Consider the following 14,602-nt stretch of genomic DNA (forward strand, 5'->3'; position numbering starts at 1 on the left):
AAGCCGCTGTCACACCTTGACAATTTAGCCAGCGTATGCCGATTTATGAAAAATTTGTCTAAAACGCTGGCACACGTCGAATACGTTATGGGTACGTTTTGTATACGTTAAGAGCACGCTGAAGCACGCTGGTATACGTCGTAGTATGCTGGCTTTAAACGTACTTTTGGGTTGTCCTCAAATTTTTGCATGTTTGAAATTTTACGACATATGCCGGCGTATGACTCACACGTTCCGCTACAGTGGCCATAAGTTGTAGGCACGTTATGCGATCATTGACACACGTCGATACACGTTACTTATAAGTTACTCATAAGTCGAAACACGTCGAGGTAATGTTTAGCGTACCCGAAACTTATTTCTAACCTATGAGTAAGGTTTTGTAAGCACGCTACACGAACGTTGTTCACAATTCGCAACACGTTACTTGAAAGTTCCTCATACGTCGAAACACGTCAAAGTAATGTTTAGGGAACCCGTGACTTTATAACCTATGAGTAACGTGCTTGGAAATTATTTGTAAAGCATGTCCTATGCACAAATACGTATGTAGACGTATTTGACGTCTTCAGGACGACCACAGAACTAAAGGCCCGGTCACACCTTGAAGTTTTAGCCAGTGATGGCAACGTATTAAAATGTATGTAAAACGCTGGCTGACGTTGAACTTTTGATGGTTTTTTTTTAAGATTCGGACGTATTCATAACGAGTTGGTCGTATGCATAACATATTAGTAATGGACACAGAACGTTTCGTTGTGTTATAGATAACTTATACCAACGCATGCTGAACCTGTTGTCGGCCTACCTATGCCCAACGATAGTCTAACTTCGGCATAGCGCGTTGCACGCATCGCCGACGATGTCGTGCCGTAGCCTATTAAAAGGCTGACGCACAACGATTCAAATCATAACTGCCGTAGAAATGGAAGTGACAACATCGCGGTCACACCTTGGCGATCTTGCCAGCGTATGCCGACCTAAGAAAAATGTGTCTAAAACGTTGGGGCACGTCAAATACGGTATGAGTAAGTTTGGTATACGTGAGTAGAATGCTAAAGTATGCTATCATACGTCGTAGTAAGTAGAGTACGTCAAATTTTAAACATGTTCAAAATTTCACGACGTACTCGGCGTATGACACACGTTCCGCATGCGATGGGGATAAGTCTAACACACGATATGCGGACGCTTACACACGTCCACAAAGGCTACTTATAAGCTACTCATAAGTCGAAACACGTCGCGGTAATGTCTTTTTTACGCGAAACTTATTTCTAACTTATGTTTGACGTGCTTTGAACCAATTCTTTACGTAGTCCCAACACACATCGACGTATGTAGACGTATTCCAATGACATCTTCCGGTCGACAAAAAAAAAATGAATGTGTTTCTAGCTTACAACTGCCATATAAAGACGTGTTCCCAGCGGTTTTGGGAATTGGTATATAAAAATGCTGCTCATAAAAGGGGAACCCAACAGTGTTTTCGAGTTCCTTTTTGAGTCAATGTCCATGTCACCAGTAACAGTATCAGTATTAGTATTAGTATTAGTATTAGTAGTAGTAGTAGTTTGTTCATGTTGGCAGGAGTAGGTGAGTGTGAGGGGGAGGGTGTGGGTTATGATGGATCCTCCTTGCGTCCGCGTGTCCACGGATAGGTTCATAGGCTGCCACTCAACGATTTAAATGGCTGCATCTCCACTATTGAAAGTAGACGTTTGCGCTCAACAATTGGATTTTTTTACACTCAACGACTTTTAAACGGTACCACTCAGCTAGTTTCATTGTTTACAATGAACGATTTAAATTGCTGTCACTCGCCTTTGTTTTTTGACGCTGGCGCTCGGAAATTTTAATCGTTTCTATTGAACGTGTTAAATCGCTCAAACCCCACTATTGAAAGTAGATGCTTGCGCTCAACAGTTGGATTTTTTTTTACACTCAACGACTTTTAAACGGTACCACTCAACTATTTTCATTGTTTACAATGAACGATTTAAATTGCTGTCACTCGCCTTTGTTTTTTGACGCTGAGGTTTTGAAATTTGAAGCGTTTCTTCTGAACGTGTTAAAATGCTCAAACTCGACTATTTTAAATAGACGCTGCCGATGGACAATTGGAATCATAGCCAAGCTAGACATCGAAGTGTGAACATCCTCGTCATGCCGAAGAAAAGTTTGAAGAAAGCTGCAAATAAGTGTCCTGGCCGTGGCCGTGGACGCTGACGCAAGGACGATCCATTATACCGACGTCTTTCAGCCTATGAGTAACTTAAAAGTAACGTCTGTCGATGTGTGGCAACGATCACGTAACGTGCCAACAACACATTAATCATAGGTTAGAAATAAGTTTCGGGTACGCTACACATTACCTCGGCGTGTCTCAACTTATGATTAACTTACAAGTAGCATGTGTTGACGTCTGTCAACGATCGCAGACCGTGCATACAACTTGTGGCCAGCGTAGCGGAACGTGTGAGTCATACGCCGGCATACGTCTTGAAATTTCAAGCATGAAAAAATTTGAGGACAACCTAAAAGTACAACGTTTAAAGCCAACGTACAACGACGTATGGCAGTGTTTTTCAGCGTGCTCTCAATGTTATCAAAACTTACCCATAACGTATTCAACGTGTGCCAGCGTTTTAGAAAAAAAATTCAAAAATCGGCATACGTTGGCTAAAACGTCATGGTGTGACTGGGCCTTAATGTCTTTTTTACGCGAAACTTATTTCTAACTTATGTTTGACGTGCTTTGAACCAATTCTTTACGTAGTCCCAACACACATCGACGTATGTAGACGTATTCCAATGACGTCTTCCGGTCGACAAAAAAAAAAAATGAATGTGTTTCGAGCTTACAACTGCCATATAAAGACGTGTTCCCAGCGGTTTTGGGAATTGATATATAAAAATGCTGCTCATAAAAGGGGAACCCAACAGTGTTTTCGAGTTCCTTTTTGAGTCGATGTCCATGTCACCAGTAACAGTATCAGTATTAGTATTAGTATTAGTAGTAGTAGTAGTTTGTTCATGTTGGCAGGAGTAGGTGAGTGTGAGGGGGAGGGTGTGGGTTATGATGGATCCTCCTTGCGTCCGCGTGTCCACGGGTAGGTTCATAGGCTGCCACTCAACGATTTAAATGGCTGCATCTCCACGATTGAAAGTAGACGCTTGCGCTCAACAATTGGATTTTTTTTACACTCAACGACTTTTAAACGGTACCACTCACCTATTTTCATTGTTTACAATGAACGATTTAAATTGCTGTCACTCGCCTTTGTTTTTTGACGCTGGCGCTCGGAAATTTTAATCGTTTCTATTGAACGTGCTAAATCGCTCAAACCCCACTATTGAAAGTAGACGCTTGCGCTCAACAATTCGATTTTTTTTACACTCAACGACTTTTAAACGGTACCACTCAGCTATTGAACGATTTAAATTGCTGTCACTCGCCTTTGTTTTTTGACGCTGGGGTTTGGAAATTTGAAGCGTTTCTTCTGAACGTGTTAAAACGCTCAAACTCGACTATTTTAAATAGACGCTGCCGATGGACAATTGGAATCATAGCCAAGCTAGACATCGAAGTGTGAACATCCTCGTCATGCCCCAGAAAAGTTTGAAGAATGCTGCAAATAAGTGTCCTGGCCGTGGCCGTGGACGCTGACGCAAGGACGATCCATTATACTGACGTCTTTCAGCCTATGAGTAACTTAAAAGCAACGTCTGTCGACGTGTGGCAACGATCGCGTAACGTGCCAACAACACGTTAATCATAGGTTAGAAATAAGTTTCGGGTACACTACACATTACCTCGGCGTGTCTCAACTTATGATTAACTTACAAGTAGCATGTGTTGACGTCTGTCAACGATCGCAGAACGTGCATACAACTTGTGGCCAGCGTAGCGGAACGTGTGAGTCATACGCCGGCATACGTCGTGAAATTTCAAGCATGAAAAAATTTGAGGACAACCGAAAAGTACAACGTTTAAAGCCAACGTACAACGACGTATGGCAGTGTTTTTCAGCGTGCTCTCAATGTTATCAAAACTTACCCATAACGCATTCAACGTGTGCCAGCGTTTTAGAAAAAAAATTCAAAAATCGGCATACGTTGGCTAAAACGTCAAGGTGTGACCGGGCCTTAACTGGACGCGTTTCTAACTTACAGATACCGTATAATGGCATATTGGCAGCGATTAGGGGAATTGGTAGATAAAAAGGGGCTTCGCAGGAGGAACCCGTCTCTTTTTTTAGACTTCATGGTGAGTACATGTCCATGTCATTCTGAGAGATGGAGGATACGGCAAGGCTGAGACGACAATACCGACCTGTCCTCCAACATCAACATGACCTCATCGAGTTGACACTGCACCAGTTGCGTGCCAATAGAGCCAGGAGAAGAAGAAGTAAATGTAGGAGAAGGAACTGGGTCAGACCATGGATCGGGAGGCGACGCCACTACGGCATATATGACCAGCTCATGGTGGAACTCTGGAATGAGGACCATGCATCCTTCATCAACTTCCTGCGAATGCCCCCAGCGATATTCGACGAGCTGCTAGCCAGAGTGGGTCCAAGGATAACCAAGCAGTACACCTTTTACAGGGATCCGCTTGAGCCTGGCATGAGGCTGGCACTGAGCCTGCAGTTGTTGGTGCCGTGACTGCAGTGCTGTGGAAGCGATTTTACTCGTTCAATGGAAACGATTTCAATTGCCGCGCACCAGCGTCCAAAAACAATAGGCGAGTGACAGCCATTTATTTAAAGTGATGTTGCAGCCTATGAATAGAAACCCTCACGTAATCATCGACGATACTCTGCCATGTTATGCATACGTTAGACTATCGTTGGGCATAGGTTGTGGACGCCTAAAACACGTGGATCAATCGTTGGTATAACTTATCTCTAAGTTATCGAAGCGTTCTGTGTTCATTACTAGTACATTATGCATTTGTCCAAGTCGTTTTGAATACTTTAAAAACTGAAACAAAAAAAATAGTTAATCGTGGGAATGAGAAAAAAAAATTAGCCGAAAAGAACATAGAACAATGGTGAAAAGTAGTCTCCTATTCGTGGACGCAATGAGGATCCATCATCACCCACACCCTCCCCATCACGCTCACCTACTACTACTGACATGGACTTACGACTGGAGTCTGGGACACTGAGGGGTTCCTCTTGTGAAGCCCATTTCTATATACCAATTCCCCTAAACCCTGCCAAATCACCATTATACGGTAGATGTAAGTTAGAAACACGTTCAGTAAGTTCGGTGGTCGTCCGGAAGACGTCAATCAAATTCATCTACATACGACAATGTGCGTTTGAGATACGTTACACATATGTTCAAAGTACACTACTCATAGGTTCAAAGCACGTTACTCATAGGTTAAAAATTAAATTTTGGGTATGCTAAACATTACCTCGATGTGTTTTGACTTATGAGTAACTTACAAGTTACATGTGTCCGACGTGTGACAATGATCGCGGAGCGTGCCGATAACTTATGCCAGCGTATGCTGAACTTGTGAGCCATACGTCGAGTACGTCGTAAAATTTTCAGCATGCTTGGAATTTCACAACGTACTTACTAGACGTACCACGGAATATGACAGCGTACTTCATTGTTTTTCAGCGTGCTCCTAACGTATACATAACTTACCCATACTATATTTGATGTGTGCCAGCGTTTTAGACACATTTTTCATACGTCGGCATACGCTGGCTAAATCGTCAAGGTGTGACTGCGATGTTGACACTTCCAATTTTCAGGCGGTTATGATTTAAATCGGCGAGCGGCAGGTTTTTAACAGGCTACCCCACGAGGTCGTCTGCGATACGTGCAGCGCGCTATGCCTAAGTTAAACTATCGTTGGGCATAGGTTGTGAACGCCGACAACAGGCTAAGCATTCGTTGGTATAAGTTATCTATAAGACAACGAAACGTTCTGTGCCCGTTACTAATGTTATGCTTATGACCAACACGTTATGAATACGACCAAAACTTAAAAAAACAACCTCAAAACTTCAGCGTACGCCAACATTTTACATACATTTTTATATGTTGCCATTGCTTGCTAAAACGTCAAGGTGTGACAGCGCCTTTAACAACAAGGCAGGATAAAAGTCGTAAATGCTGAGTTGAACAAACGTCCTGAACTCATGGACTTAGTTAAGTGAAGCAAGTTGTCTGGGACCCGGCCGTCGGTTTGCCGCCGAATGCTGCTGATTGTGACATCATCAATTCCCTCTTTGACAATTCTATCGATATTCGATTCTTTGAATCTGCTATCACCTGCGTAAATATGTGGAACAAATAATGTGAAGATTTCGGAAGTACGAACAGAATATGTTCGGAGAAAAGTGTTAGAAATTCCAGGCTTACGCCCGTTATATTATGTGATTTGAATCTCGTATTTCACTGACAAGACTCTTTCCTTTGCCAGAGAAGACTTTATTGCATTTGTGTCCATTTGTCTGTCCACACAGAATGTATGTCAATTAATTACATACCAGTGAAATGTGAGTATGTCCACAAATTATGTGGCATTGGAACGTGAGTACATCTATTAATTGCATACCATTGCAATGTGAGTATGTCTATTGATTTCATACTATTGAAAAGTGAGTAAGCATATCAATTACATACCATTGGAACCGAGTATGTCTGTTAATTACATGCTTTTGAAATGCGAGTACTTCGAGTAATTATGTACCATTGCAATGTGAGTACTTACTTTTGAAACTGAGTATGTCCATTAATTGTGGACTAATTTTGTATTGGAACGTTAATATGTCTATTAATTATGTATTTAAATGTATTAATTATATGTCTGTTATTAATTATGTAATGTAACACAAAACAAAATACACCACACAAAATTGGTCCCGGTGAGGGTCTGCAATATCTGATTGCTCTTTCTGTGTGTGTGTGTGTGTGTGTGTGTGTGTGTGTGTGTGTGTGTGTGTGTGTGTGTGTGTGTGTGTGTGTGTGTGTGTTTTCTAATAAAAATACGTTCTATGAATGTATATCCTCTAGATACTCTTTTTGTCACTTAAGCTGGTGATATAATTGTCCTTTTGTTTAATTGTCAATGCTTTAATTTTGTACCATTGCTATTAAAAATACGCCCATCAGAGATGGGGAATCCCCCACCATTGAAACATTTTTTTCAAGATGGCTGCCCCAGTCGGCCATCTTGGATACGGCCACGCCCAAAATCGATAGGGTTCTTCCTTTTCAGGTGGTACATGTGTGACCCAAATTTCAAATCGATATGGCAAACAGTTTATGAGTTATCGCACTCACACCTATAAATGTTGATGCCCAGCCAGCCGGACGGACGGATGGACGGACGGACGACCTGGGTGACAACAGTATCCCCCTTCCGCCACGTGGCGGGGGATAAAAAACTAAAATTTAGAAGCAACTATGTTACTTGGAAAGCATGCGAGCTAGCATCCCAAAGTATTTCATTGCATTTCAACATACGATCTTCCTAAGTTGTACCATTCTGTTTTTTTGACCCTTGTTTTGGTAAGATGAAGTTCTGGGCTATAAATTCGTCAATTTCTCTCCGAGTGCATCCATCTTTCAAAATGGCTTTCAATCTCATTGTCAAATTGAAAGTCTTTGACATTGCTCTGCAGCACATGATGGGTATGACATAGTTGTGCACTCGCACAGGCTGCAAGGCCACTGCTCTGAGACGATCTCTTTCAACAGATCCGTCCAGAAGACCTGAAGCCAAACAGTTTCTGGCTCAAGGTGAAAGAGGAGAAGTTTGAAAACACTGACTTCCTAAGCAAATTGGCACATACCTTTGCAGCACAGGCCCCGAAAGGTGAGTATTTCTGGAAGCGGTGAGCAAATGCAAGTGTGTACTTTAACTTTGTTTTGATACTTGGAGGTCACGAAGTGCATTCACAAGTCTAAATGGGGGTTAAGTGTATTCCAGTTTCTGTGTCCTCTGCACTGACTCAAGAGCTGAAATCTATAGATATAATGCAGTCCCAGGATTTGTAGTTTCACATTGGTCTTGGTGCTGGGCCGGCATTACTGTCAGCACTAACTCCACAGGCCAACATGGGCTTATTGCATTAGTGGACGCTTTTATAGCAACTTAATGGATCGGCAGTTAGTGCGATCTTACCCTCAAATCGAATTAGCTGGTGTAATTGTGAAAATTTACTGACACTCCTTTAAGCTTTGAATGGTATATTTTATGTTAATCGCCCTCCCCCACACCTCATCCTCCCCACTCATGTCATTTTAAGACGACACTGCGCCGTAAAACTTGGACTTTTCCAATTTTTGTTTCAATGGAAGTTAGTCATTGCCCTTTTATCCACCTTAATCAAATCCAAGTGGAAGTTTGTTTTCATTCTCTGAAGTGTTACATATGCGTGTATTATTTAAAACCTGAATAGATCAGTGAAACTGGATTTAATTCATGTGAAGGATTGTCCGCATTGATGCTGCCTTGAGAGGCATAAATGGAGAGGAGGGAGTCAAAGGCAGTGGGTGAAGCCTCATGTGCTGTGAATAAAAGGCCCTGTTTGCAGGACTATAATGGCAGTTTCGATCGCCAAACCGGTGAGAAATGAAGAGTTACGGCAATGTAAGGCACTCAGGTTACGGCAGCTAAGGAAAGCATTGAGCCGAACGTGGATCAATGGCATTTCCTCACTCATTAACATGGGAGCAAAAGATCACAGCTTTCTCCGGCTATGCATTCTAACCGTTCTTGTTTTCGGAGGCACACGTATGCTGATGTATGCACATGCCCCGCTTGAATTACAATAGCTATTTTGTTTGCTGCATCAAACATGTGTTTGTGATGGCTCTGACATTATTCGGGTCCTGAGGTTAGTACTGCAATCCTGTTCGGAGAACAGTGCTTATCCATAAGTCCGGTGTGAAGTTCTGTGCAATGTAGCTGCACGACATAATGACGTTGATTATCACACGACCAGAACAATTTCATAACATTAGATATTATAGATCACACTTTGGTGTTTTCAAGCTGCAGCTAAAAATATAAATTACTAGAAGGGCAATTATTGGAGCACATACCTCCGCCACGCAATGCCTGATCCAGTATAATATATTGGGGGCAATGATTTTTTTTCGAATACCATGCGATATATTGTTTTTGGCCACGGGTCTCTCAATGGTGATGAATCACTTTAAAAATTAAATAATCTTCACCAAAATCGAGTCAATTCTTCCTCGTCACACGCCCAACCTGCTCACCAAATTTCATCCAAATCCGTCTGCAACTTTTTAAGATTTCCTGCACACAAACAAACAAACAAACAAACCGAGACACTGGTGAAACTGGAACCACATTCCATCTTCGGTGGTGGAGATAAAAAGTAGTTTCCGTTTTAATGGTGAGATTTCACTGGAATACTTCAAAAAAAAAAAAAATGTTCTATTTTATCATGATTTGAGTTCGTAAATGTGCTTTCTTATCCGCTAAACATATTGTGACCAAACATATTTTCACTTGACAATGTGCCAAAACAATACCATGCAGATAAATATACGAGTCACGAGGTGAGATTGAGCAAATTGCTTACCCATGACATTAATTGCAAATTACTCTTCCATGCTGCTTACTCATTACGTGAATATATAATCCTTTCTCATCCTTCATTTTCTTTCTACCTCCCTCCTTGCCTGGAGCTCATCAAATAGGATATCTAGTTTCTCATCGTTTGGATTGACTCAAACGAGAGTCGCATGATATACGCAGTATCTCCAGCTCGTGTCGAGTTAAAATACCTTTCCCAACACATTGAGGTTAACATGTTTCTTGTGTGATGATCATTGAACTGTCTGGAATTGGTCACCTCGTCATCCATTTGATTTACCAACTTGAACAACCTGTATCTCTTTTGTAGGACGCTTGACTACTCTCATGTCACTGTCCCTCCTCGGTGATTGAGGAAGGAGGAAAGGGAGGGCAGAGAGTTTAGTTTTTCCCCAACAATTTTTCCTTTCTTTCTTCAATTTTTTTTTTCATACTTTGAGTTCCTTTTCCATAAGTTCTAAGACACTATTCTTGATGTAACTGAGGTGTATAAACGTCCCATTTTGCGTGAAATTTCACTTTTGCTGTGGAACTTGAACAACAAGGATCATGTGACCTTTGAGTAATAAAAAAATGACCGTTTTTACAGCCATTTTTCCCTGCTGTGCAGGGGTTGGCTTTTTCTTGAGGCAATGTTTTATGGCCGGATGCCCTTCCTGACGCCAACCCTGGTCACCTCTTACGACACACAGGGATATGGTACACCTATTCTAACGGGGGCATGGACCGGGACCAGTACACTGGTACTCATTTCGCCGACCTCGGAAGGATGACAGGCTGAGTCAACCCCCTGGTGTTAATTCAGCAGCCAACGGGGCTTGAACTTAGGACCCTGGGATCCCAAGCCACCACCCTCACCACTAAGCCAACACCAGGCTTGTGACCTTTGAGTACATCGTCATATTGGTGATCAAGCCGGCTTGTCTTTTGTCGTCGATATAACCTGAGTGAAATCACTCACTATTGTCAGTTATTATGGCCAGCTATGTCAAAGTACAATGCTCGAATGGAGCTGAAAACCCAGGTATATCACTCCATCCATTTGCCGCAAATTCCGAAAGGAGAAGCAATTGTATCGCCGCATTCAAGAAACTCCAACTGAGCCGCCCAGCAAATAAGTCAGTAGCCACAAAGCACAGCATGCCAACAAAGAAGCTGAAATAGTGGTACACTGTATAATTTCATAAAAAATACCCACCCTTTACCTGACAACATTTACAACTCTTTCCATCCTTTATAATACTAGAAACATCCAGAGGGAGAGAGGGGGAATGGCATTGATAGTAGAGGAGGTTGGGCAGCTACATTTTCTGCCATGGCGAGTAATCCCACCTCTCTCCAGCAGGGGGTCAGTATACCTTTTGCATTGTGCCATGCTTTCAGGCAAAAATTGTCCCCCCCCCCAAAGTGGGTTGGTGGGGGGGGGATGGAGGATTGGGTTATTTTTTGCCCATGACCTGACCCTGGATACCCCAACCATGTATGCAAGATTTGGTGGAGAATGCCCCAGCTGCTTTTGCTTATATAAATATCAGAGGTCGGCACGCACGCGCGGAGAATTGCCTTATTTTATATCGTCGGATGCAAGTTCAATGTGGATTTTTATAAACGACTCGACATTGTGTCGTACAGTACACCATCTCACTACTCGGTACACTGCAGCTGCATCACTCTCTGCTGGTCTCGAAATGATTAGATGCTGTTCTGATAAATGTTACATGTCCTTCAAGCCTGGAAAAACGACCTTTCACCCGATCGACGCTTCACCCTCTGCTGGTTGAACGTCCAAACATCAAGCTTATTGCACACCTCACCTGCTTTGTTCCTCGCTTCTCCCATACATTGAACCACCTTCCACAGGCTGTTCTTTCCCACTCTTCCCTCCGAGGCTTCAAGCAGGCAATGCACCGCCACCTTGTGTCATTCTCCTTCCGAACCCATTTTTATTTATTTCCCCTATTATACAGGTCTTCTTAACCAATTTTCTTTCTTGCTGATTTCTGTGTTTTTTCTCTCTCTACCTCTCTCTTTCCCCCCACTCTCTCTCTTTCCTGTTCATGTATTCCCTTGTCGGTTGTTCTCAAGTGTTGCCCTACTACCTCTCTATCAGTTTATCCTTTATCTATCAGTATCGCTCTTTTGGAAGTAAAATATAACCGAACTCTGGTAGCTTGTGCATGTTGCTGCGTTTGAGCCTGGGGAGTAGCTGCTGAAATGTATCTGTCCGGATTCTTCTCGACATCTTTGTTCTTTGTTGCTTTCACACTTCTTTCTAATATATTTTATTATATCCTTATTTGTATTTAATGATTATTTTTAATTTTGATATTTTTCCAGTATCATTTATTCTTTTTTTATTTTTATTTTTTGGAATTCTCTTCATTAATTTTTCTTTCATCATTCTCTTTATTCATTCTAATTCTGGCATTTTTCTCTCTTTCATCTCTTTTACTCTGTTCCTCTCTTTCGTTATCCATCTCTCGAAGGAGAAGTGAATTCTTGCAGAAATTTTCCTGCAATGCTGGATGGGCTTGAGAGTTGTGGAGTAGCGGCTGAAACCTGAACCCTCTCCAGGTTACTCCTGATGACTTCATCTTTGCTCTTTACTTCTTTGGGGTCCTGATTGGTCTTCCGTTTCAGAAAAGAATGAAGTGAGCGACTCTGCGGTGGTCCAATCGAAATGTATTAACGTTCATCGGCTCGCATAAGAGAGTAAGCAATAAGTATAAGTACTATTCAATTCTATTGACCTCAGGGTTGACATAGCTGTCATTCGGTAATTTCAACACTTCATACAGATTATATATATATATATATATATATATATATATATATATATATATATATATATATATATATATATATATATATATATATATATATATATCAGGGGAAGCAAGAGGACTGTATTTGAGGAAGGCAAGTGTGTAGACTGAGCAAGAATGGGGATTAACAGTGATATTGAACAGAGCAGAAGACACGTTACGACAAAGCCATGTTTCCTGATGTATCACCGGACAGGTAACAATGAAGCAGATATACACAAGATGTATAAGATTTGCAGGTGCAGTAATGGATAGATTAGCGATATGCAATGATCGTTTATGATGAGAAACTAGCAGGCACAATTTATCCAATCAGCGGAACCAAATCTTATGAAGCAATGAATTTCACGTCCTCAGCAAAGGCTCAAACTATAACTGGAATTGGCGGTTTCACGACAGTCCAGCAAATTTCATGGATTGGGCAAAAGACTGGCAGATTCTGTTTCACATGAAAAACACAAAGTGATTGGGAATGGGTAAGAAGAATGAAAATAGGGGTTGCGTGATGCAGGGGGCATTGTTAGAGCGTGTGAAGGATGTGTGGATGGTAATGGATGCGGGAGGGGGAATGGGGTTGGGTAAGCAAACAGCACAGTGTGAAGCAGCCAGAGGAAAAGCTAACAGGGTTTCAGGTTGTATTTGTCGGGGGATAAATTATTTTATTCATCAAAACAGGTAACGTTAACAATACAGGAATATTGTGAGGCCTCATGTATAATATTGTGGACAGATTTGGTCACCCCACCTGCCATCGGGACATTTCAGCATTGGGATACTAGATTGATTCCAGGGCTAGCTGGACTGAGCTATGAGGATCAGCTGAAGGACACAGGACTGTATACATTATTAAGGAGGTGATTGTGACATGATATGATAGAGATGTTTAAGATAATGAAGGGTAAAGACAAAATATGTGCAGAAGAGTTATTCAGCAGAATATACAGTGATAGGACCAGGGGCTATAACCTGAGAGTAAAGAAGATGAGAGTTAGGACAATACGGCAGGGGTCTTTCAGTCAGAGAGTGCTAATGCATGGAATGGTCTCCCTTCAAAGGTAGTGGCAGCAGAAAGAGTACAAAGTTTTAAATTGGAATTAGATAGGTGCCTTGATGCATTGGAAATAGAGGGGTATTGGGATATTTGCTGGACTTGTAGGTAGCTTGTGTGTGGATGGGTGATAGTATCTGCTGTTGGTGGGGGATAGTATCAGGTATGATGGGCCAAACGTTCTCCTCCTGTGCCAAATTTCCTCATGTATCGTTATTCGGTGGTCGCAAGAGTACCCTTATTGGGTGGTCGCTAGAGTACCCTTATTGGGTGGTTGCTAGAGTACCCTTATTGGATGGTCGCTAGAGTACCCTTATTGGGTGGTCGCTAGAGTACCCTTATTGGGTGGTCGCTAGAGTACCCTTATTGGATGGTCGCTAGAGTACCCTTATTGGGTGGTCGCTAGAGTATCCTTATTGGGTGGTCGCTAGAGTACCCTTATTGGGTGGTCGCTAGAGTACCCTTGGGTGGTCGCGAGAGTACCCTTGTTGGGTGGTTGCTAGAGTACCCTTATTGGGTGGTCGCTGGAGTACCCTCATTGGGTGGTCACTAGAGTTCCCTTATTTTCACTTTTTCCGTCTGTCTGTATGTTTGTATGTAATGGACATCTCTGGAGGCCAGAGGAGTCAACAGATTTTGATGAAACTTGACAGGTAGGTTCATACCAGGATCTAGTTCTCTGCTTTTGAGCACCGTGCTATGGGCACCACCGTTGCCTAGCAACGGGACTTTGAATTTTTTGAAAAATCCTAAAAAATCAATTTTTTCGAAAATCAAAAATTGGCTTCCAGGCTTTTATGCGCACTATAATCAACCTCTTTGTCAAAAAAATTCAGCCCGATCCGTCTAAAACTGTATGACTATAGTATGCAATTATGTAGCGACCATCCATGTCGCCTCCCGGCTTGTTATATGATGGTCACGTATGATGGTCACGTGACCTGATGATGTAAACTGCACAAGGTCTATAAAATGCTGCTTGACTGATATAATCAGCAGACAATCCATTAGATATACCACACTTACAGCTTCCCATTGCTTACAAGAACATCACCAGCTGGACCTTCACGATCGTGAAAAGGAAAGCAAAAATAACACAAGAAACCAAAGATGAATTACTTT

The 14,602-nt window shown here is 42.0% G+C and overlaps 1 protein-coding gene across 1 annotated transcript in view; it reads left to right on the forward strand.

Annotated features, from left to right (window-relative positions):
* Window positions 1–14,602, forward strand: part of LOC147008646 (protein diaphanous homolog 2-like) — a 468,186-nt gene that overhangs the window by 201,840 nt on the left and 251,744 nt on the right. The window contains exon 16 of the mRNA XM_085863759.1: window positions 7,735–7,852. Coding sequence (XP_085719885.1) covers window positions 7,735–7,852 — 118 coding nt within the window. The remainder of the gene's footprint in view (window positions 1–7,734; window positions 7,853–14,602) is intronic.

The sequence above is a fragment of the Eptatretus burgeri genome, chromosome 18 (assembly GCF_056783735.1).
Source record: "Eptatretus burgeri isolate ZD-2024b chromosome 18, Ebu_testis_v1, whole genome shotgun sequence".
In the NCBI taxonomy this organism is placed as follows: domain Eukaryota; kingdom Metazoa; phylum Chordata; class Myxini; order Myxiniformes; family Myxinidae; genus Eptatretus; species Eptatretus burgeri.